General features: G+C 46.5%; 1 protein-coding gene across 7 annotated transcripts; it reads left to right on the forward strand.

Moving 5' to 3' along the window:
* The first annotated feature begins 516 nt into the window (after positions 1-516).
* On the forward strand, positions 517-18,111 carry SNUPN (snurportin 1). Of its 7 annotated transcripts, none has more exons than XM_072950968.1 (9): positions 517-584; positions 3,232-3,394; positions 5,623-5,770; positions 10,336-10,440; positions 10,678-10,774; positions 12,095-12,192; positions 14,352-14,429; positions 15,976-16,056; positions 17,511-18,111. In XM_072950968.1, the coding sequence occupies exons 2-9, from the start codon at positions 3,237-3,239 to the stop codon at positions 17,835-17,837; spliced, it is 1,092 nt and encodes a 363-aa protein (XP_072807069.1). In that variant the 5' UTR covers positions 517-584; positions 3,232-3,236; the 3' UTR covers positions 17,838-18,111. The 7 variants fall into 7 exon arrangements, with proteins under 7 accessions (XP_072807069.1, XP_015098625.1, XP_031547567.1 ...); XM_015243139.3 differs by lacking the exon at positions 517-584 and adding an exon at positions 830-943; XM_072950969.1 differs by lacking the exon at positions 517-584 and adding an exon at positions 1,052-1,240.
* Positions 18,112-24,145: the final 6,034 nt, after the last annotated feature.

Here is a 24,145-nt window from a genome sequence, read left to right on the forward strand (position 1 = left end):
CCTTCTACCCTCCTGTCAGCCTGATCTCCAAATGGATGGTGTCATGTACATAAAATATGCAATATGTCCACACCTTGGCATTCCTTGGACTCAAAATGTGCCAACTTTGTATACGTTGTTTCTGTAGTACAGTAATATCCAACTTCTCTGTAAGTCAAACATGCAGCAAATTTAAATGTTTGACTCAAAACTGTGTGACTTTGGCCAAGTAATTTAACCTCTCTGAGCTTTAGCCTCTACTTTCTTGTGTTATTTTAAGATTAAATGAAATAATGCATGTGATGCATGGTGGGGGGGGGGTGTTCCTGCCTCAATGTAAGAATTAAGTTAACTGGCTATTCATATTTTTGTTTTGTATCTCAGCAGTCCTACCCCACAAAGGCTGCTCTCTAGTTTGATTAGGCCTCCTAAATCTCGGCGGCTTCCCTCCACTGCTTGCACCAGTTCATTCATTCCTTCACCAGGGTCTACTGAGTGCCATGCCTTGTGCGGGACACAGGAATCAAGCCAGGTCCCTACCATCGCCAAGCCCACAGCGGAGTCGGAAAGAGAGACTCCCAAACCGAGCAAACGCTATAATCGAGGTTTGTTTAGGTAACGACTAACTGAATCTTAGAGGTCTGTGTGTGGGGCAGGTAGTCATTCGGGCAGTTGCAAGAGGGTCGCAGACATTGCAATGCAATAGCAGAACAGCCGCCTGGGAGGACGATAAAGCCGAGCCGTTGAGGGCGGAAGTAACGGCCGGCCGGGGACCGCGCCGCGGAAGAACTCCCGGCGTTCGCAACGGTGGGAGGAGCCGGAAACTCCGGGCGCGGGGTGGGTGGGGCCCGCGGCGCGGCGGCGGCTGCAGCCAAGGGGGCGGGGCCGGCCCTCCCAGGGCAGCTGATTGGTCGGCCCCAGTGGTGGTGGCGGCGGCGGCGCGTGGAACTGTTATCTCGACTCGGTGAGTCCTGGGTTCGAGCCTGGGCCCAGCGGGGTCCCGAATGGCCCTTTGGCGCCCGGCTGTGACTCCCTCTGGCCGGCTCCGCACTCCCGGCCTCCCGAGGCATCACCTGGAGGGGCAGAGCCAGGCCGGGGCCTCTCCTTGGGCACGCTTCCACTCTTCAGTTCCAGGCTCTCCCGCCAGGACCCCTCAGGGATTTTTTGTTGGGGAGGGGCGAATCATGCAAAGCCTAGACGACCGCATCCCTAGAGAAAGGCAGTGCGGGGCTGTGGCGGGGAGGATGGCCAAATGGAGCAGGTAGAGTCCTGTGACTGAAAGAAACCCCGTGGGAGACGCCGAAGAGGCCTAGATCCTGGGCTGGGGATTCGAGGCGGGGGCACCGGAGGGGGAGGAGGCTGGCGGCCGGTGACACACCGGCTCTGGAGCTTGGGAGAGGGGCCTGGGCGGGTCGGAAATTTGGGAGTTAAGAGGGTGGCTACCGTGGAGGATGAGACCGCTAGGTCAGAACCCTTACAGGCAGCACCATCCAAGAATGGATTGGCAGAGCAGGAGCCAGCCAAGGCCAGACATGAAAGGAGGTACAGGGTGCGGCCCTAGTATCCAAGACATCAGTTTTAAGGATTTTATGGTCCTTGACAGAGCAGAATACATCAAGATAAAGCATGATAAGACCTAATAAATATTCTAGATTTGACCATTGCTTTGGTAAACCGAAGACATAATGAATTAAAAAAATTTTTTTTGTTTTATTATGGAAGTGTTCGAACTTATGCGAAAGTACCAAAAAATACAGAAAGTAGAGTACCGTTTAGGATCCTAAGTGCTCAGCACCCAGCCTCAACTGTGAATGGCCACTTTGGTTGCATTACATATATGTTAAGACTCACGTCGAATCCACACTGATGATAGTCAATCTTAAGTTTAAAAAAGTTGTTTTTTTTTTTAAGTTGTTTTTTTCATTTTAATGGGTATAGAGGTTCATTTTTGCAAGAATAAGAGAGCTCTGGGAATTGGTTTCATAACAATGTGAATATACTTAACACAGCTGAACTGTTCAGTTAAAAATGGTTAAGATGGTTGATTTTACATCATCAATTTTTAACCACACACGCAAAAAAAGTTCCTTTCAAATTAAAAAAAAGTCTAATGCCGCAAATTAAGAAAAAAATCTGACCTCAAGTGTGCAATGGAAAATAACTGCTTGCCAAGTAGAGGCCCATAGAGCTGTATTTTTAACTGTGGAGGCTCTGAAATGAACCTGTTGGTTTTGGTGCTCAGAGCATTGGGACCTGACCTCGGGTGGAGTTTAAACACTGGTGGTGCCCTCAGGTTTACACTAGAACTGAAGGGTTGGGCCAGCCCAGCTGTGTGACCCAAATTTCGCCCAGATGTTCCCGTTTTCTTATAGTCTGAGGCACACATTGAACCCGCAGGTCAGTTCCTGTGCTACCTCTTACCTTCATTTTGGGAGGGTGAGTAAAGTATGAATTCACCTCTTTCTCTCTACTCCCTCTCCTTCAATAGGGTTTCCCTTGGTAGTCTGTCTCCAACATGACATCTCTCTGCCTCCCAAATGTACCACGTCAGTCCTTCACACGCCTAGAGCAGCCAGTGTTGACTGGTTGGCAGCCTTCCACTCTCTAGCTCTTTTTCAAGTGAGTCTTACATAAGTGGTCCTGAAACCCTCCTTCTGCCCCCTCTCCAACAAGCAAAACAAACTATAACACAAGGAACTGCCAGGCTTGGGTTTTTGGCTTCTCTTGTCTTCCTGCATGGGCTCCAGAACCAGAATTTCTCCTGGAGCTAAATTTTCTTGATGTGAGTTGGCATTTATTAGAGAACTAAAAAACCAATTGGATAAAATTTGCATCATCAGATTACACTAGTTATTGAGTGATGGCTATGTAGAACTGTTCAGGAAAAAAATTAGATCTTTGATCATATCACTGGATATCGATGATGGTAAGAAGGATTTAATGACAGGACCCTTGGTGAATGAAGGCAAAGCAAAAATAAGATTCAATCTCGAGGCGAATTTGCTTGGTAATTGATGATGATGTTTGTACACTCAGATATCCAAATGATCATTATTGAAGAATCTGTGGGAAATAACATTATTGCTCATATGTCACTCCCTCACTCTTTAACTGCCTTTTTTTCTCATGGAAATAGTTGTGATTTTGGATTAAGTGAGGTTTTTCTCGGAATGTAGCCATCATATTACAGCATGTACATGGGAAGTGGTGATATGAAGAGAGCAAACCATTTTCTTATGTTTTCCTTTGTAGGGAGGATGGAAGAGCTGAGTCAAGCCCTGGCTAGTAGCTTTTCTGTGTCTCAAGATCTGAACAGCACAGCTGCCCCACACCCCCGCCTGTCCCAGTACAAGTCCAAGTACAGCTCCTTGGAGCAGAGTGAGAGGCGCCGCCGGTTACTGGAATTGCAGAAATCGTAAGGGATGCTTTAACTCCTTGGCTTCTTCCTGCAGGCTGAGAGCTGTGAACCCTTCGGGAGGCTCCAGGCTTGTCTATAAGGAACCCCCTTCAAAGTGGACCCCTTGTAGGCTGGTTTCTTGCCCACACGGTTGTGAGGGATGAAACTGGCAGAGGTAGACATCCTTTCTACCCAGAGCTTGGGAAGAAATGAGGAAATAGGGAGACTGAAGTTTGAAAGCAAAACGTCAGTTATTTGGTTAAGTTTTTATTTTTTTTTTCCTGGCAGCAGTACTGAGCTTTGCAGTTTAGGGATTTGTGAAAGTCACGCCCAGACTTCCACTCCCCACATTCCCTGTGTGGCTTCTCCTGCACTCTGAATCCTGGCGTTGGTGTGGTCTTCCTGTCTTCCTTCAGCCCAAATGTTTCTGTGGAGCCCTTGGGAGTTCAAGGCAAATAATTCCGCTGGGAATCTGAGGAAATGTCTTCCATGCACTTGGTTCTCAATGCCAGGATGAGCAAACAGGGAAAGGGGGAGAGCAGGATAAGAGCATTTGAGGCTGAGCTGCTCTGAAGGCGGGGCCTGCCCTTTTACTCTCAGTGCAGCACAGGGCTCTTCTGGGTCGTGAATTCAGGAATTAGGGATCAGGAGGAACTGGTAACAGCTTCCATACAGTCTGTGTGTTGCCCACTGCTTCCTCACTAGATGTGTTTAGCTGAGATGGTTGCCTGTGTGCTTGCACATCACATTCTCAGATCACCCTTCCTCCCCTCATCTCCCATTTTTTTAAAATTATGATTAATTAGTTTGGAATAGGTAATACTTTCCTATGGTTCAAAGTGCAAAATATATAAAAGACTATATGGTGAAAAATTTCCCTCCCAAATCTTTCTTCTAGACATCAAGTTCCTGTCATATTGTTAGTTTTTTATATATTCTTCTAAAGATGTCCTATGCAGGTATGAGCAAGCGTGTGGTTGTATGTGTACATAACCTTTTTTTAAACAGCTGTAGCAGTGTACAGTACACTGTTCTGCACATTTATTTAACAGTGTTTCCTGAAGCGATTCTATGTCAGTTTATAAACTGCTACCTTCTTTCTTATGATGCCAGGTATTCCACTAATGGATAATGTAATCTAACCAGTCCCCTACTGTTGGTCATCTGGGTAGTTTCCTTCTCTTGTGATTACAAACAATGCCAGGGAAATAACCATAGACATGCATCCTTTCACACGTAAGTAAGTACATCATGCTGTCTCTGGCGTGCACCTTTGCACTGATAGGCATGAATACGTGTGTGTGTGTTTGAGAAGAAACCAGCCGAGTTGATCTCACTGCTTCAGTGGCTGATCTCTTGCCTCAGCTTTGAGGAAACCAAGTGTAGGAGGTGACATGGTATCTACAAATCAGTTGGGAACAATCAGGTTCCAAAAGATTCTTTTTCTTCCATCTTAATTTCCTAAACTTTCTGGAATATGTAGTTTTAAAAAAGGGGGAGGATAATGATAAAGGGAAACAAGTAAAAGATATTAAATCGTAAACTAAGTGGCCATTTTTTTTCAATAAACTTTTTATTTTTGAATAAATTTAGTATACAGAAAAGTTTGCAGTACAAAGAGTTCCATGTACCCTGCACACTGTTTCCTATAGTGTTAACATCTTACACTTGTTACAACTAATGAACCAATACTGATACATTATTACTAAGTAAAATCTATGCTTCTTCACTCAGACTTCCTTCGTTTTTTTCTAAGTGGGCTTTTTCAAAAGTTAGACAGAAACTGGAGAAAGGCCTGGCTGCTCCTCAGAAAGCCCCAGAAGCTGTCTTTCTTTGTCTCAGATTTCTCACTGCGTCTCAGTGTTTCCTCTCTACAATCCCTGGGGGCCTTCAGACTAGCTATCTGCCGGGCAGGAAAGTGTCAGCTGTCACCTAGGCTGGAGTTGGGAGTCTGTGGGGTGCGTGGGAGTGGTGTTAGCAGCAAACTTTGAAAATTCCTTTAAATATTCTACTCTGTCCATTCTTAGGAAGGAAGGTTGGGTGTGTTCAGAGGGGGGTTTCCTATTTAGGATCTGTGAAGAGGTGGTCACTAGTTAAGCCTCACAGAGGAAATTCTATCATCTCTTACTCCCACCAGAGTTCCCAAGTTGCTCCTGAAGTTGGAGACTTTGAATTACATCTGTCACATTGTAGGTGATCTTTGTGTAAGACATAAAGACCTGTCCTTATGCCTTTTCTTTCCCCAGCAAGCGGCTGGATTATGTGAACCATGCCCGAAGACTGGCTGAAGATGACTGGACAGGGATGGACAGTGAGGAAGAAGAAGAAAAGAAAGATGATGAAGAAATGGACATTGACACTGGCAAGAAGTTACCAAAACGCTATGCCAATCAAGTGAGTGGCCCAGAAAAGATTAGGTACAGCCGGTCCCACTCCCTTGACTGGGCAGAGAGTCAAAGCTCTTTACTTGCCATGAAGAGAGGAGAGTGAGGCAGGAGAAGAAATAGGGACGGCTGATGTGTGTGATGTTTATGGGGTGAAAAGAGATGGCTGACAGTTCTGTGTGCTGACTGGGGTCCCTGATGGAGTCTGGGTCGTGGGTTTGGGAACCACTACCCTGTGCTGTTACAGAGCTGCCAGCCTGCTGTAAAAAGGCCCCTGAGCTATTGACGTATTAGCAGACTCCATGCACTTGTCATTCTTTACGAGACGTTACACAGCATGTCTGGATCAGGCCTGCCCAGCCCAGCACTGTCTCCCACCCCACCTCCCAGGTTGGTGGTCTTTCCCAAGTGGTGGACTAAGATGCCAGTCTTGGATCTTCATGCTCAGATGGTAGAAGGTGGGAAATACAGCTGCCCTTAAACACTGGGAGCCTGCCCAGCCACCCTGGGCCAGCCAGTTGGCCTAGGTGAGTTTGAGGCCATGAAACAGCAGATCAGTATAGCAGACTTGACTGGGTGCCCTGTTGGCTCCAGAGAGGAAACCAGTGTGGCTTGTGGCACCATAGGGGAGGCAGGCATGGAGACTGTCCAGCGTGCTAGGAAGCTCAGGTACTCCAGAAGGCAGGGTATGCGTCTGAGTGGAGCCAGGTGTCTACCCTCTGTTGAATACTTATCTGTAACCCAGGTGTCTTGTCACCTCAGAATCCTCGCCCACCTTTAGAGTATGGTTCCTGGGTGTTCACACTCCCATCCTCTTTCTCTGCCCCAAATGCAGCACAGACAACACCTTCTGTGACAAAGTGCAATTGAACGCATTGCTGAAGGCCCTGCTGTATGTTAAACCAGGCTGTGCTGTGGGGAAGACAGACTGGGCTGGAAATAGCCTCTGCACTCCTAGAATAAGTGTAGTTTATGTTTTTTGCTATAAGAAAGTGAAATTAGCTTCCAGCAGGGAAGGAAGCAGGCTTGCAAAATCAGGAAAAAGATAATAAAAGAGGAGGCAACTTTCATAAAAAATAATGAAATAATGCCATTTGCAGCAACATGGACCTAGAGATTATTACATTAAGTGAAGTAAGTCAGAGAAGGATAAACATCATATGATATCACTTATAAATGGAATCTAAAAAAAAGTGATAGAAATGAACTTATTTACAAACCAGAAATAGATTCACAGACATAGAAAACAAACTGTGGTTACCAAAGGGGAAAGGGAGAGGAGGGATAAATTAGGAGTGTGGGATGAACATATACACACTGTGTATACAAAATAGGTAAACAACAAGGTCCTGCTGTATAGCACAGGGAACTATATTCAATGTCTTACAGTAACCTATAATGAAAAGAATCTAGAAAAGAATATACATATTACTGACTCACTTTGCTCTACACCTGAAACTAGCACAACATTATAAATCAACTATACTGCAATGGAAAAAAAAAGAAAGAAATAAGAGGCAGCTTTGAAATGCAGGTAGGACACTGACAGGTAGAGGTACAGAGCATTCCAGGGCATCCCAGGCAGCAGGAACACGCTGAGCAAGAGCCCAGATGTGGGAGGGGAGCACGTGGTGTGCTCAGGGCGGGTGCGCAGGCTGGCGAGGATGGAGCAGCATGGGGTGGGGGAGGAGTAGAGCAGAAGCACGTACAGGGGTTTAGACTCTGTTCTAGATTGTGAGGAACCACTGAGAATTTTTGAGCCAGGGACAGAATTGGGACTTTGTGTGGTGACTCCCACATCAGTGTGTAGAAGGGCCTAGAAGAGAGAGGGTGTGGCAGGGGGCTGAGGTTTGCTAGAAGATATGATGGGTGCCGAGGGCCATGAAAGTGGGAGGGAAAAGAGGTCATGAGTGTGAGAAGTGTTGCCCGGACAGAACTAGCCAGCGGTGGGTTGGCTGGGAGAGGCAGTATGAGCAGCGGGTAAGGGTTTAAGCTCCAAAGTCACATAGCCCAGACCTCAAAGCCAGGCTCTGTGCTGACCATGAACAAATTACTTAACCACCCATAAGTCTCTAGTTTCTTATCTGTAAAACCTTCCACTCAGGATTGTTAGAAGGATCGAGTGAGATAGTGAGCCTTAAATACCTAGCCCAGAGCCCAGAACAAATGCCTCACTGCTGTTTTTTTAAGCAGCCATATTAGGATATTATTTACATACCATACGATTCACTTATTTATAGTGTACGATTCAGTATGGTTTTTTTTTTAGTAATTCACAGAGTTGTGCAACCATCACCACTATCTAATTCCGGAGTATTTTCACAACCATTAACAGCCACTCTCCATCTCCCCTTCCCTGCAGACCCTGGCAGTCACTAATGTACTCTCTGTCTCTGTGGATTTGCCAGTTTGCCTGTTCTGGACGTTTCTTATAAATGGAATCATATGAGATGTGTCCTTTTGTGTCTGGCTTCTTTCACTTAGCACAAGATTTTCAAGGTTTGTTCATGTGGTAGCATGTGTTGGAACTTCATTCCTTTTCATCCTCTGTCAAATAATATTCTGTTGTGTAGATACACCACATTTTGTTTATCCATTCATCAGTTGATGGCCACTTGAGTTGTTTCCACTTTGGGGCTGTTATGAATAATGCTGCTGTGAACATTTATTTACATCTTTTTGCTTGGACATATGTTCTCATTGCTCTTGGGTATACGCCTGAGAGTGGAGTTACTCGGCCACGTGGTAGCTTTGTGTTTAACCTTTGGCGGAGCCACCAGACTGCTTTCCAAAGTGACTGCACCATTTACATTCCTGCCAGCAATGTGTAGGGGTTCCAGTTTCTTCACATCTTTGCCAGTACTTGTCATTGTCTGTCCTTTTAAGTAGAGCCATCCTAGTGGGTGTGAAGTGGTGTCTCCCGGCTTTGACGTGCATTTCCCTAATGACCAGTGATGGTGAGCTTCTTTGCAAGTGCTTTTTAGCCATTTGCTTATTTTCTTTGGAAAAATGTCTATTCAAACCCTTTTGCCCATTTAAAAATTGGGTAATTTGTCTATTATTATTGAGTAATACGAGTTCTTTATATATTCCGGATATAAGTTCCTTTTCAGATATATGATTTTCAAATATTTTCTCTCATTCTGTGGGTTTTCTTTTCACTTTCTTGATGATATTTTTGGCAGCATAGAAGTTTTACATTTTGATGTAGTCTGATTTATTTTTTGTTTTATCGTTTGTGCTTTTGGTATTGTATTACTACTATTCTTTAAGGGAATATTGATTATGCTTGGGTTTAAGATTCAATAGCAGAGCGTGGTGATGATATTAACAGGGCACAGAATGCAGAAGGGGAAGGTGGGTGTTTCAGGAGTGGGAAGTACTTGGGCAGCGGAAGGCAGTGAATTCCATTTTGGATGTGCTGAGTTTGAGGTGCAGAGAGGACAAGCGGAGGAAGAGAGACCAAGTGGACAGCTGGAAATAGAGGTTTGCAGGAAAGGAAAGAAGTCTGGAGATGAAAAAGGAAGAGAACTGGGAGGCATCCTTTTAGAAATGACAAGTGAAGCTACAGAAGTGGATGAGATCCACCCCCACAGGATGAGGGGGTGTGGGGCAGCATCTAAGGAAAAAGAAAGGGGGACCTAAAACAGCCTCCTGAAGATTATCTACGTGTTTGGGGGGAGTGTGAGGAGGAATGTTTGGATGAAAAACAAAATAGCACTGTGTCAAGGGGCAAGGGAGCATGTGTCAAGGCGGATGATGTGACTGGCCGCGTCAGAGGAGGAGGAGGGGGAGGCGAGGGAGGAGAGGTACTTGGCTGCAAGGAGGTCACTGAGGGCCTTTAGCAGGGCTGTAGGGTAGCAAATCTGGACTGAGGGTGTCAGAGCAGGTGGGAAGGCAGCAGCAAGAAATAAGTTGCTTAATAGAAATGTAGAGTGGTAAAAGGTTTTCATTTTTGTCTCGGTTTTGAAGATTAGGGGCTGAGTATTTTGTGGCCTAAGGGGAAGGAGAGATGGGAGAGATTCCGTGGGAGGGATTAACTGGTGGGCCCCAGTCTTTGTACAGGTGGGAGGGACTAGTGCCGAGTGGGGGAGTTCATCTTTTCAGAGCCATTTCCCCACTGCCTTTTTTGTTTTTTCAAAGGGAGATTTCCTGACTTCCTTTAGTACAGTATTTGAGTCAGTAGTTTGGAAAGTGGTGCTCTAGTTTAGAGCATCTCAAGGTCAGGGACTTCATTCATCTCTGCGGTATAGCCCTTGGAAGGTAATGGTTGTGACAATGGTAGGTGGGTGGACAAAGTAAGGAAATGAAGGGGGTCCCATCCCCCAGATACAGGAGGTGAGGCAGTAAGAAGGGGGTGGATGCAGGTAACGAGGGTGCAAAGCTGAAGTCCATGTGAGCAGGAGACGGTTGACTACTGAGAGCTAGTGGGGTGGAGGTCTCACTGTCACCCCTCTCTGTTCTCATTTTTTTACATGTATGTTCATTATGTATAGAGGGCGTGAATTCTTTGTCATTGTGAACATTGGAGCAGCATCCCCTGTTGGTTTTTAACACTATTTTTTGTGTTTCCAGTTAATGCTCTCTGAGTGGTTAATTGACGTCCCTTCAGATTTGGGGCAGGAGTGGATTGTGGTCGTGTGCCCTGTTGGAAAAAGAGCCCTAATCGTGGCCTCCAGGGTGAGTAGCCGCTCCCGCCCTCGGCGCCAGCGTGTCCAGCCCTGTGGGCGTGGCCCGTGCCCCCCGTGTTCCTCACCTGCCACCGTGGCTGTGCCCGACGTGGGACTGAAACGCTTTCCTGCAGGAGGGTTTTGGTGACAACCGTCTTTGGGCTCATGACACCCCTGCAGAATGTGGAAGCAAGACAGGGAGGAGACCTTGCTGCCTGTTAAGAATGGTAACTGCCTCTCCACACAGGGCTCCACCAGCGCCTACACCAAGAGCGGCCACTGCGTCAACAGGTTCCCTTCCCTTCTGCCAGGAGGCAACAGGCGACATGCAGCAACGGCGAAAGGTGCCCACGTACAGTTGTCTATCTATCCCGTTTTGTAATCAGTAAAGACAGTGCTTGGTTAGATACTTGGCTAGCTGTTTTAAAGACCCACTTTGAAAGCATGCCTGTCAGACTGCGCACAGATACCCTCTGCCCGCTCGCTCTCCTTCAGGGTCAGGCCGCCTCAGCTGCAGAACAGAGGCACCTCTGTGAGGCCTGCTGGGCAATAAGTCCCTGAGTTAAAGGCAACGGGCCTTTCCCTTGGACTTCCGTCTCAAGGCGACGGGTGCCGTTTTCTGGGGAAAGGCCCTGAGAAGGCCGAGTGCAATGGATGAGAAGCTGTCGTGGGGCTTCCCTTTTCTCCTTATCATCCCTAACCTTACCTTCTCCCTCCCACTCGGGCCCAGCTGAGGAGACTAAGATCACGAGGGTTAGGTAATTTGACCACAGTCATTTAGTGAGGAGTTGGCCGAGCTGGATCTGAACCTTGCCCGCTTCTCTGCCGGCTCAGGCTCCTGTGGTGGTTCCTCGTGTCCTCTGTGCTGAGCCCAGACTTCTCTGTTGGCTTCTGAACCCTCCCCCTGTGGGGCTCGGCCCACCTATTCTCACGTCTTCCCCCGACTCCCTACCCTCGGCTCTGCTCAGCCGGCTTGCCTCCTTGCCCCCAGCATGCCCCACTTCATTCTGCCTCGGGGCCTTTGCTCGTGCCTCTTCAGCACTCCAGCCTGAAATGCCCTCCCACCTCCCCTCATCGCTTTTGTTTTAGTCCTCTGATCGCCGGAGACTGTTCATATCCCATGTCTTCCATGAGGCCCTTCCTGGTGGTCCGGTCTCCTTTTCCTGGAACTCCTGTTTCTCTTAGTTTGTGCTGCACAGTTCAGCTCTTGGTTCTTTCCTCTGCAATCATCTTAACTCCTTAACTGAATTGTAACTTCCTTAAAGGCAAGGACTGCTTGTAGTTAGTATTCCCCACAGAACACAGTGCCTATGACAGGAACTCAAAAAGTAATTGTGAACTAAAATGGAAGATTACTTGTTTTTAAACTCAAGCTTCTCTAAGGTGAGTTAATGTCCCAGTTTACCTGCAAGTTCAGAATTCCCGCTTGGCTTGAGCGTTGCCTTGGTCCTCTCGGGCTGTCATACCTCAGGTCTCCTTCAAGCTGCACCAGGTAGCCAGGAAAGGCCACGGAGAACTTTGTCCCTAAGGAATCCTTAGTCCTTAGTGCTGCTCCTCGCTGTGAGCATGGAGGGTTGTTGGGCTCAGTTCCCAAGCCCCTAAGATGGGGCTCCCTAGAGTGTAGTGGGGGAACCCTGTCCTGACTGTCTGCTTCGTGTGCCCAGACTACACCATTCTGGACTGCATTTACAGTGAGGTGAACCAGACCTACTACATTCTGGACGTGATGTGCTGGCGGGGACACCCTTTTTATGACTGCCAGGTGAGGACTGGTACTCCTCCCATGGCTTCTCCTGTTCTCCTCTCCTCCCAGGAGAGTGGCTCAGCATGTGGGTTTGGTGTGTGACCAACTTCTTGGTATGTACAGGATGTGGTATATCAAGAGCATTATCTAAGGTTCCTCGCATCTTTGAGTGTGTTTAAATTAGGTTCATTTTTTAAAAAAGTAGGAGGAACTAAGGGAAGTATAGCACTTGAGGGGAGGAAAGAGAAACAGTGCAGAGGGTAGGCTCCAGAAGCTGCAGCCGCCCCCTCCCCTCTCCAGAGTGTGGGAGGATCGCTGGCAGCGAAGAGCGTGGGTGAAGGGGATGCAGGCGGCACAGGGAAGAGAAGATGGAAAGTTAAGCACCATTGAATAGACTTCTGCCACCTCCACTCCTTCACCAACCACACCACCTGAAAATGTCAGGGCCTCCTTGGTGTGACACTGAAGCCTCAAATCTCTGAGGGGCTGGCTCTAGAAGGAGATTTTCCAGGTGAGGAGAAACCCCCGCCCCCCAGGATTCTTCCCACAATGCTTTTCTCAAATTGATGATTCTTACCAGTGACAGTGGCCGTCATCAGGGAGCAGCTAGGTTACCCCACAGGCTCCATCTCTGCTCCTAGGCTCCCCCATTGTTGTCCCTTGTCCTGGTTTTACAGTGGTGGGTTTTCTATGCCGCCTGTCAACTGGTTTATCAAGTGATTCTGTGTGTGGCCTCAGAAAGTTGTTAGAAATGCAGATTCTTAGACCTACTGAACCAGAAACCAAGGGAGATCCTCATTCAGGCCCAGGTGTGAGAGTCACAGGTTATCACCAAAGGCCGCTTCTCTCCATGGTCATGACCCCGAGCTGAGTTTCCAAGTCATGCTAGATGGTGGTACCTCCGAATTCTCACATGCACCTCCTTCAAAAAATTATAGCCAAGTCTTGCGTTGCTAAGCTCTTTGTGAGCATGATCTCATTGACTCTCTTACAGCAGCTCTGAAAGGTGAGTATCTACTGCTGTTACGCCTCCTCATGGAGAGATGGAAGCTGAGAGGCACAGGTGTTAATTAAGTACCTTGCCCAGAGGCAGAGCCAAGCCTCAAATCCAGAGCTCAGAAGTTCTGTCCAGAAGATGTTTTACTTTAATTCTGTTGAAGGATGTTTCATAACATGCATTCACAACCTACACATTTGGTAAATAAAGCCACCTATATTTTGGTAATATGAAGAAAAGACTGTGAGTTATTTTAATTTTACTTTTAGAATTTTAAAGAAAAAAAAAGAAAAGGCCCTAAATCACTACAGAAGGGTACATATCAGTAATTCAGATAAATAGCAGCTCAGAATAAAGTCATTTATGAAAGTTAAAACTATAAAGTAGTTTCTAATCCTCAGGATTAAAGTAAAACCAAGGTTAACATAATACGCTTTTGCATTGGGGAGTCCTGGTCCCACGCCGTTTCTCTGTGCACCTGGGCAAGCGATGTAATCCCTCTGAGCCTCAGTTCTCACCTGTAAGATGGAGAGAATGTAATTCTCAGGGTGGTTGAGGATTAGTACGATTACGTGTGTAGAATCCTTAGCGTGGAGCCTGAGACGTAGTAGGCCTTCAGTGACAAATGTTGCTATTACTGCTATTAATAATCCTATTAGATTTTAAGAAAAAAATATTAGAAGAGTTTGTAAACATCTTCCTGACCTTACGGCAGTGTTTTCAGAGAAATAAGTGTAATGAGAGAAGGGTCTTAATAAATCAGGTGGCTGTTTTTTCCCCAGTTTTATTGCAGTGACTGACATGCAACAGTGCGTAGGTCTAAGGCGTAACATTTAAGCATAATGATTTGACTTAATATGTTGTGAAATAATTACCACAATAAGTTTAGTTAACATCCATCATCTCGTATGGATTAAAATGAAAAGAAAAAATAAGGAAGTGTTTCTGTCTGCTTGTTTGTGATGAGAACTCTCAGGATTCACTCTCCTAACAGCTCTCGTATATGCCACGCAGCAGAGTTAACTATGGTCATTGAATTGTACATTCCATCCCTAGTACTTCTTTATATTGTAACTGGAAACCTGTACCTTGACCTTCAGTAGCTGTTTGGAGTGGGGTGTTTTTGTTCATATTGTAGCCTGAGGTGAGCAGTATTTCATCTCTCTCTTCTCTGTGACAGACCGATTTCCGATTCTACTGGATGCATTCAAAGTTACTAGAAGAAGAAGGACTGGGAGAGAAGGCCAAGCTCAATCCTGTAAGGCCTGGGGGTAGGGTTGCAGAGTTCTGTCTGTGGATTGGTTTGAATTGGTCTGTTATCTAAATATAATCTTTATGAATGAAACTTTTTTTTTTTTGGAGACAGCATGGCATAGTGGGAAAAGTGTGGACTTAACAGTTACGCGGATTCCAGTTTTGGCCTTAACAATTATTAGGTTAAGTTATTAACCTCACTTGGCCTTAGTTTCTTCATCTGTATGTATAATAGGGTTAATAACACCTACTTTACAGGGTTGTTTTAAGAACCAAATGATATAAATACACAAGTCTTCCTCGCATAATACTTACAGTGAGTGCTCATTAAATAGTGGTTGATATGAAATGCTAATAATTGCTTTTATTAATAATGCTATTTAGAATTCTAATACAGCGGTTCTCAAACTGTAGCATGCATCAGCAGCCCCTGGAGGCTTGGTAAAACGTAGGCTCCCGGGCCTCACCTCCAGAGTTTCTGACGCAGTAGATCTGGGGTGAAGCCTGAGAATTTGTACTTCTAACAAGTTCCCCAGTGATCCTGATGTTGCTGGTCCACAGAAAAAAATCCATGGGCCACACTCTGAGAACCTCTGCTTTTGTATCTGAGCTGAGAGCCACCTTATCTAGTCAGTTCTCTCATTTTACAGGTGAGAATATAGGCTCAGAGAGGGGACTGCCTTCCCCAGGGTCCCGCAGCCCGGAGTTCTTTGCTCTTCGCCCAGTGATGAATACAGGACAGCTATTTTCATTGCATTTTGTTAGTTAAGCCCTGTAGACTGGCGTTTGCTTGGGTTGCTTACAACATTTTTAAAGGCAGTTGGACAACCAGTTAAAGGACAAGAAAGGGTGTCAGTACTTCCAGTGACGTTATCAATATGGTCCTGGAAGCACAGGCACTGAGGAAGGGGGACGTGGGCGCTGCTTTCTGAGATGCTGTTCTACCTGCTCTCCGTGTGTTACCATGTTGAATCTGCACAACCATCCAATGAAGTAGATGCTTTTATTATCCTTTTTCACAGATGGGAAAATGGAGGCACATGGAGATTACTGGCAGGGCTGGGATTCAAACCCAGGCAGCCTGACTTTAGAGGTTGTAGTCTGAATTACCTTGTTCCATTGCTTCAGTCTAAAAAATCCTTGCTGGTGTGAAAGGGGCTTCACTAGCCCTTCATCAAGGGCAACTGTCATAAGGCTGGGAGAATAACATGGAATCCCTAAACCCAGCACAGGGCAGAGGTTCTCAGTCCTGACTGTGTGTTAAAATCAACTGGAAAGCTTTTAAAAAATGCCTGGGCCCTGACCCAGATCAGTTCAGTCAGAATCTTGGCGTGAGTCCTGGGCATCAGTCTTTTTAAAAGTTCTCCAGTTGGTTCTCATGCACCAAACACAGTTGAGAACCACTGACCTAGTAATTCAGAGGCAGGTAGAGGGGAGCAGGTAGGGGAGGATGAAACTAAAAACTTTTCTTCTTTGATGTAGCTCTTCAGTTGCTGGAACCAATATTGTTTGTAACATATACTAATTCTTTGTTCTAATTTATATTTTAGTTCAAATTTGTGGGGCTAAAGAATTTCCCTTGTACTCCCGAGAGCCTGTTTAAGGTGCTGTCTATGGATTTCCCTTTTGAGGTAACAAAACCATTGTCTTTATTGCTGTGATATGATTGTAGGACACAGGGAAACTTGGTTACCCAGAGTTTTAGGAGATCCTCTGACTTTGCTGTGTCAAACCATCAGAGAAAGGCTGAAAGCCGACTTCTGGGAAAGGATGTGCTAAGTGGCCCCTCAGAGCCTCAGCTCCCCCTTGCCAGATAAGTCAGGATGCCAGAGCTGGAAGAGCCCTGAAGGAACAGCTCGTCTAACTCCTTCGTTTTATAGATGGAGAAACTGGGCCAGAGAGGGGTCAGGCTTCCATTCCTAGGTCCTCCTTGTGTGCCTCTTTCTGCTACAAGCCTGAGAACCAGGCCCCCTGTTTGACTGTCACAGTTGGTTGTAAAATAAAGGGGCTCCTGTGACTTTCAAATTGCAGGGGTGTGAATGCCTAATCCTTCCTTCCCCCAAAGAGCAAATGGTCCCCGGGGATGGCAGTGCTTGGCAGGGTGACCATCTCGTCCCAGTTTGCCCAGGACTTCCCCAGTGTTAGCACAGAAAGTCTCATGTCCCCAGAATCTCCTCAGTCCTGGGCAGTCTTTTGCCATCCTCAGAACCTGCAGTTACCCTCTCCAGGCTCAACAAGCAGACTTCCTTTGCCCATCACATCCTTTAAAATTCTGCCTAGTCACCCTCAAGTATTTGCTTGAACTGGATATAATTTTGCTAAAAGGATCACAGCTTCCCGAATGAGGATATGGCAAAGGCTGAGTTGCCTTCATTTCTGGGAGTCAATTAAGAAGGTGGTAAGAACACCATCTTTATTTATAACCCTTATGCCCCAGTGACAATAAATGCTTTTCAGAGATGAGTCACTGAATCACAGAAAAGAAAATATGGGACTGTGGGAGGTCTTCCCGTTGAGAAAAACTGAGTTTCCCAGAACATAGCTCACAAGCAATTTAGGGGGAGGTTAGGCAGCCAACCGCGGCTGGGGAGCGGGGCTGCTTGACAATACTACCCCACGCTCAGCAGGCCGGCGTCTTGGAGGGGCCTGTTCTGTTCCCCTGCTTTGTTCCCTGTGTGGAACACATCCCCCACGACAGAGACCTCTGGGTGGTGGAAAGTGCGTGAGATCTGGGGAGAGAAGACCTGGGTTCAGTTTGAATTTCTGAGTTCATTCTCACTAGGTGTTTGAGGGAGGCCTCAGAGCTCCCTGCACCTGAGCAGCGCCATCTCTCAAACACTTTCATCATTGGTAAGAGGGTGAAATAGTGGCTACAGACGCACCCTGTAAATAGGAAAGTACTGTTTATATTTTTATTTTGCAAAATTTAGCTTTCTAGGTTATTTCTTCATTTAGAGAAATTTATGTGTGAGAAACAAGGACTCTCAGAAAAAGAGATGGACCACAAGAGCTGCCCCTGTGTGGGTAGCTCTCCTGGCAACGCACGACCCCAGAAGTCGCTGATCCCTGGTCTCCTCTCTTGCAGGTAGACGGGCTTCTCTTCTACCACAGGCAGGCCCACTACAGCCCTGGAAGTACTCCTCTGGTGGGCTGGCTGCGCCCCTACATGGTGTCAGATGTTCTCGGCATAGCTGTGCCAGCTGGCCCGCTGACCGCCAAGCCAGAATATGCTGGGCACCAGCTCCAGCAGATTATTGAGCATAAGAAGAGCCAGAAGGAGGGCATAAAGGAGAAGCTCACACACAAGGCCTCCGGGAATGGACGCTATGAGTTGGAGCACCTGTCCACACCCAGGCTGGAGAGCCCGCCCCACAGCCCTGACTGCGCAGCAGGGAGCTGCATGGAGAACTAGAGAGGGCGGCCTCCGCTGGGAGTCACAGGATGGAGCCTGGTCCCAGGAGGAAGGCTGGGGAGAAGGACAGTGGCAACCACAAGGTGACTTCATTTTAGAGCAGACTTTCCAAAGCCACTCAAGCTGGAAAGAGCTTATCTCCTCTCTGAAGTGCTGGCTCTGACAGTTGTAGGGGGTGGTTCCCAGACTGAGTGGTCTTCGGATTTGAGCAGCAACTCCTGTGAAAATGTATCCCAGATCCATGATGTAAATATATGTAATTCTTAAGAAAGAAGTCGTTTGTGATTCTTAAACTTTTAGACAGTCAGGGATTCCCCCCCCCACCTCCCCTCCACCCTCACCCCCAGGCTACCTAAACTGTGACTGTTCAAGTCTTGGCCCGCTTCACTCTGTTTTTAGCACTTAAGCGTTTTGCTGAGTTTCCAGTTGCTGCTGTTGGTAACGTCATTTTCTAAAAGGTTTTACCAGGAACTGCAGTTCTTGGTATTTGAATATGTTCCCTCTTCTCAGAAAAGTGTGATTTTCTTTGGTTTAGACACAGCCAGAGATAAAATGCAAATGGAGTCCATTCACTACTTCAGCAAACACTTGAGCACCTTCCAGAAGATGAGCCTTGTGCTCGGCCCTTGTGATGCAGAGTGAGTTACGGAGATGGACTGGACTCCATCCCTGCCCTTGAGAAGCTCACGATCTAGTGAGAAAATAAATCCACCAGCACGTGGAGTGTGCCAAGATGGGGGGATGACTGCTTTAGTGCAGAAAGGTGCATAGAGCGTGGGGGGTGGGGCTGGGAAGAGCAGAGCAAGGTTTCTCAGGTGGTCAGAGCTGGGCTGAGGCTCAGAGGAGGGAAAGAAATGTGCTCTGCAGACAGAGAGGGGAGGAGTTTCTCACAGGCAAGAGGGCATGGAGTTGCACCCCTCCAGAGCTGGACAGGACTTGCTCCGGGACCTGAAGTAGGTTCAGGATGGCTCAAGCGTCAAGTAGGGCTGGAAAACTGGGAAAGGAGGCTAGAGAAAGAGGTGGGCCTGACTGAATGGCCTGTGTGTTATGCAGAGGTTTTGGATTTTATGTCATGGGTGAAAGGGAGCCAGTGAAGCACTTCAGGCAGGCAGGGTCCATTCAGGCTTGTGAGCTAGGGCTCTTTGGCAGCGGAGGGCGTGAACGATGGTGTCTAACACTACGCAGTCAGTTTCTGCTCTGTGTTCAGGAAACGTGTCCCATTTCCTGTGGCCTCAATCTGCTCCCCATACTGCTTTCTGCTTTTCTAGGACTTCTCTTGTTGGACAAAAAGACTTCACTGTTCCACTCCAGCAGACTAGAATATTTTGGACAAAATTTCAGAGGGAGACAGGTCAGATCTTGTCTGACATGCAGTTGTTTCTTTGTGCTGATTAATTCTGGGAACAGATCCGGGCAGAAGTTGTGGTTAAGCGGAGACTGATCACACAAATTCAGCACACCACTGGAACTAGCCTCAGTGTTGGGCTCTTAGAGAGCTGCTCAAGCTGACTCTGTAAAACTGAAGAAGGAAGAAACCCTCTTCTTCCCCAACCTAGTGAAGATCCGACTGGCTGCAGAGTTCAGCGTGCCTACATCAATACACTCTTCACTGAATTGAGGTCAGTTCTGTAATAGGAGCATCATATTCCTCTGCCAAGAAGCATGTTGTAGGCTGCTCAGAGGTTTAGTCTCTGTTTAGTGATCTTCTGAAGGCTGTAGTCTGTGTTCTTAGCAGCAAACCGTATCATTTCAGGAGCTGTGCGTGCTAGTATCAGTAGAGACTTGACCAGGCTCTGCCCAGAAATAAACAGATCTGAAAGGACTACTTCCCCAGAGAACACAATGGGGACAGATGCATGAGTCAAAGAACATATCACCGTGCACAACCTGATGTTGTTGAATGGTAGCTTGAAGGCTGTATCTCAGAGGAATACTCCTTGGAGTTTTAACTGAGGAGCCAGAATTATCTGTCGATCACTGAATAGCATGTGTCTCCTGTTTATATTTCTTTGCAAATTATAAAACCACCTCCTGCCACCGTTTTCAAAGATAGTTGTGTCATAGTTGCTGTGATTGGATATTAGTTTTCTGATTATCCTTCTGAACAGCTCCCAGTATCTTTTGTGTGGAATTATCTCTTCCCCATGCAGTATGGTCTGGTGGGACTGAAATCTGGGGGAACTGCCCGCTTTCAGCTAAGCACCGGGCTCATCACTCAAAATGGGCCAATCATGTGCTCCTCACCACGAATCTGTCTTGAGCAGAGGAACTAAGAGTGAATCAGCTGGATTTCATTTATTTTGCCCATGGAAAGGCAGGGGCTATTTCTTATCCTTGCTATGAAACCTGTGAGTGTCCAGTAAATTCCATCTTGCTTAAATTAGCTGGAGCTGATTTCTGCGCTTGCAACCAAAGAATCCTAAACGATACCATTGCTGAGTGTGGCCTACCCTCCTTGCCTTGGCTGGAGGGCCAGCTTGGCATGAGTTAGCAAGGGACTACTATTTGAGGTCACTTACTTCATCTGAAGTGCCACTGGAACCCATGCACCTAGAACAGACCAGGCTCTTCAACCAGTTGACACAAAATAAGTAGTCTTGGTTATTTCACTGTTAACTCAGAAAAGCCACCCTGGGTTCTGATGCCTGCACGGAAGAGTTGTTGTCCCCCTAATCTGTTTCTGTTTGACTGTGGTTTATCTACATTTGCTATTTCTCTGCAAGCTCACTTTTCACTCGTCTCAACCCACTGAAGTCTGCCTTCTGTTCCTCCCACTGCAAGTGCTCTCTTCAAGGGATTGGTGGTCTCGTGTTCCCCAAGTCTGAGGGACGTTTCCCAGGCTTTCTCTTCCCTGACTCAGCTGCTGGGTAAGAGCTGACACCTTCTCTGAGCTCCAGCTCTGTGGATACAGATCTACCTACTTACCAGTCTCCCAGTCACTTCGGACTCAGCATGTCCCAAGATGAACTCATTGTCTTTCCCCCTCAGACCCCTCAATCATGTTCTTCCTGAGATCTTTGTCCTTGTTAATGGCATTTAGTCAGTCACTCGAGCTAGGAACCTAGGAGACATTCTGATGAGTCCTGCCCCTTTCGTACCTCTCACAGCTAGTGAGTCGCCGTGTCCTTTAAATCCCACCTCTCTCTCTCTAATTACCTCTGTGGTCTAAGGCCTTAATTCAGGTCGTCATCGTTCTCACCTGGGGCGCTGCGGGGGTGTCTTACCTACTTTCCCTGCCACCGGCCCCCCACCCCCCGATCTAAGCCAGCTCTGTCACAGCAGCTGGCAGGGGAATCCTTTCTAAAAATGAAAATCTGGTCATGTTACTTCAAGGACTTCCGATGGCCTACAAGGTACATGTGAAGCTTCTGGGCCTGATATACAGGCTTCTTCATGACCTGGCCTTAGTGTATCTGTCTGGTCTCGTAAAATACCTTGTATCCTTTGCTGCCTCCCCTCTAGCAATGCTGCTTTACAGTTCCCAGTATAGACACATGTTTTTCATACATTCCCCCCACTAAAACCATCCCTCTTCACTCTGGTTTCATTCACATGGTGAATATACTCATCTTTGAAAAACTCCATTCAACAGTTACCTGTTTGAAATTCTACCTCTGCAGGTGGAATTAGCCATTCTTGTCTTTGTGCCCTCCCCATCCCACTATATATCTATTTCCCAAAGTTAGGGATAGTCCCCAAGACCACTCTCTGGTTTGATAATTCACCAGAAGGACTCACAGACTCACTGAAAGCTGTTTTACTCACATTTACAGTTTATCACAGAGAAAGGAAACAGATTAAAGTCAGTCAAGAGAATAAATGCATAAGGCAGAATCCAGGCAAGTTCCAAACATGGACCTTCCAGCTGTCCTCTCCCAGTGGATTCATGAACAGCATTGATTTTCCTGGCAATTGTGTGTGACAATTCTCATGGAGTATTGCCAACCAGAGAATCTCACCTGAGCCTTGGTGTCCAAAGTTTAATAAAAACTTTGGGCTTTGTCACACAAACCTGGTTGGCCAATTTCAGTCTCCAGCCTGTCCTGGGGTCTAGCTGATAACAAATGATCCAAAGCCCCCCTTCCCTCTAGTCACAGTGCTGGATTATCTGATGTGGTCAAGGCCCCCCTTATAAAAACAGACACTTTTATTAGGCAGGACATTCTGAGGGCTTAAAGGGTTATTTCCCAGGAGCCAAGGGCAAAGTCTAACCTCTCTTTGGGCAAGGTTAAATTCTTTACTAATACTTCCTTTATTATTTTGCAAGTTCTCTGAGGTCAAGGACACTTTAAAAATCCCCAGTGCCTGGCATTATCCCTGGCACTTGTTGTATAAATAAATGTTGGTTGAGTGAATGAAATGATGAGCTAGAATGAGAATGCAGACCAGAGGAGAGCCCCTCCCTTCTCTGCTGCCTGGAGGAGTGACTCTGCAGAAAAGACTGAGTGGAGGTGTGTGGTGTGCTGCTAACAGGTGGTTAGAGACGCTGCAGACTTCTAAGAACAAGAACTATATTTAATTCTGTGAATGTGATTGAAAGGATACCCTAAAAACTTCTCACTACGTACATCGGAGGAAGTAAAGAAACCATTTTCCTAGCTACAGACTTCCTTTTTAATAGGAAATGAACAGAAATTCCCCCTGTATCTTTTAAGCAACATGGTCTTTCGTTTCATGCCTTCTGATAGGTAAGGCAGGAAAAGTTGATAAAAACCTTGAGATTTCAACCGGAGTGTGACTGCTTGCTTTGGTGAGATGAGCTGATTTTTGAGTCCCATCTTGTCTTGGGATTCTGTTGTTATACCTAATCTTGACATCAAAGAAGAACTAGATTAATTTAAAAATGTTGTTTCCCCATCAAGGGCTGAGAATTTTGGTCTTGGGCCTTGGTTTATTGTGACTCATCCCCTGCCCCATCTTCCCCAGGAGGGTCTGCTATCTCATAACAGGCGGAGGCAAGGTGTAGAGGGCCCGGGAGAGCTGGGAGGCTGGCAGCAGGGAAGGTGAATTAAGAATGGCCTCAGGCAGCAAATATCTGAGGGAAGAGACAGAGTCCCCTAATGTTGAATGTGTGCATTTGTTTCTCACACCCATTCCAAGGGATGCTGTTTTGAAAAGTTGTGTTTTGTATCTGTTTTGATGAGGCAGAAGAGTGGCCAGAGGCAGCCTGGGAAACTGGGAGGTAGGCCTCACTTTTGGGCCCAGCCCAGAAATGTCCTCCCCATCTTGAGGGAAAGTGTGGAACCGGAAAAAGCAAATTTTGAAACCTGGAGAGCTCTTCTGGCTAGAATTTTGCACAAGCCATTAGCATTTGTAGCAAACTTCCTCCCTCCCCACCTCCCAGTGAGCTGGCAGTCTTCCAGGTCTTCTGTCTCTCCCTCTGTTTTTGCCCTTCAGGTTTCCTCTGCAGTCAGACTGGGAAATAAAAGATGGAACTCAAATCTGTCATTTCTGCTTCTCATTAGGAAATTTAACAAAAGTTTTTTTATAAGGGAGGAAATTGAAACTTGCTCAAACAAGTTTCCATCTGTGAACCTAATGTATCCATTCTGCTCTCATCTCCCCATTAACACAGGTAACTCAAGGTGAGTGAGAGTAATGTAACTCAGTTGGTACCTCTCTTCTGTATTGTTTCCCCATGAGCAACTGAGTACCTGTTTGGTACTCTTTGGCAAGACTTGGACTTTGTTTGCTAGAAAAGGATGGGCCCCTTCTTTCAGAAAACATTGATTGAGCACTGCCTGCTGTGTACTATACATTGTGCTAGGTTCTGAAGAGAGACCAATGAATAAGACATGGTCCCCGCTCTCAAGGAGCTCAGGGTCTACGGGGTGAGAGACAGGTAAGCAAATAATTACATTTCAGAGTGTGAGGTAAACTCTGGACAATAGGAAGTAACACAGTTTAGTGACTGATTGAGCTGTGATCTGGGAATGGTAAGCAGGAATGTCAGATGAGAGAACAGTTTGTGTGAGGAAGGAGCCAAATCATATTTTAGTTTGAGGAAAAAGGAAAGAAAAAGCAAAGAATAGCAGTAGGTCAGCCATCCTAGTGATTGGCCTATGAGTTAAACAAGAAAAAATTTTCATCCTAGACCCTGGTTAGTGGTACGACCTTATTTATTTTGTGTTTGTCTTTTAGAAAAATGGCAATAAGATTTTTTTCTCTCTTATAGCCAAAGCGTGTGTATGACATAACACAAGTCTCTTTCATAGGCAGCAGATATTTTGGAGCAATATTTGAGAGGAGCTTTGGATTTTAGAAGTAAAGGAGTTTGGGGGGAAAGGTTACAAAATTCTAATTATAGC

Source organism: Vicugna pacos, chromosome 27 (assembly GCF_048564905.1).
Source record: "Vicugna pacos chromosome 27, VicPac4, whole genome shotgun sequence".
Classification (NCBI taxonomy): Eukaryota; Metazoa; Chordata; class Mammalia; order Artiodactyla; family Camelidae; genus Vicugna; species Vicugna pacos.

Coding starts and splice junctions, on each gene's coding strand:
- SNUPN (XM_072950968.1), top strand. CDS start 3,237: ATGGAAGAGCTGAGTCAAGCCCTGGCTAGTAGCTTTTCTGTGTCTCAA. Junction 5,771..10,335: donor CAAAACGCTATGCCAATCAA/GTGAGTGGCCCA, acceptor TTGTGTTTCCAG/TTAATGCTCTCTGAGTGGTT. Junction 10,441..10,677: donor CCCTAATCGTGGCCTCCAGG/GTGAGTAGCCGC, acceptor CTCTCCACACAG/GGCTCCACCAGCGCCTACAC.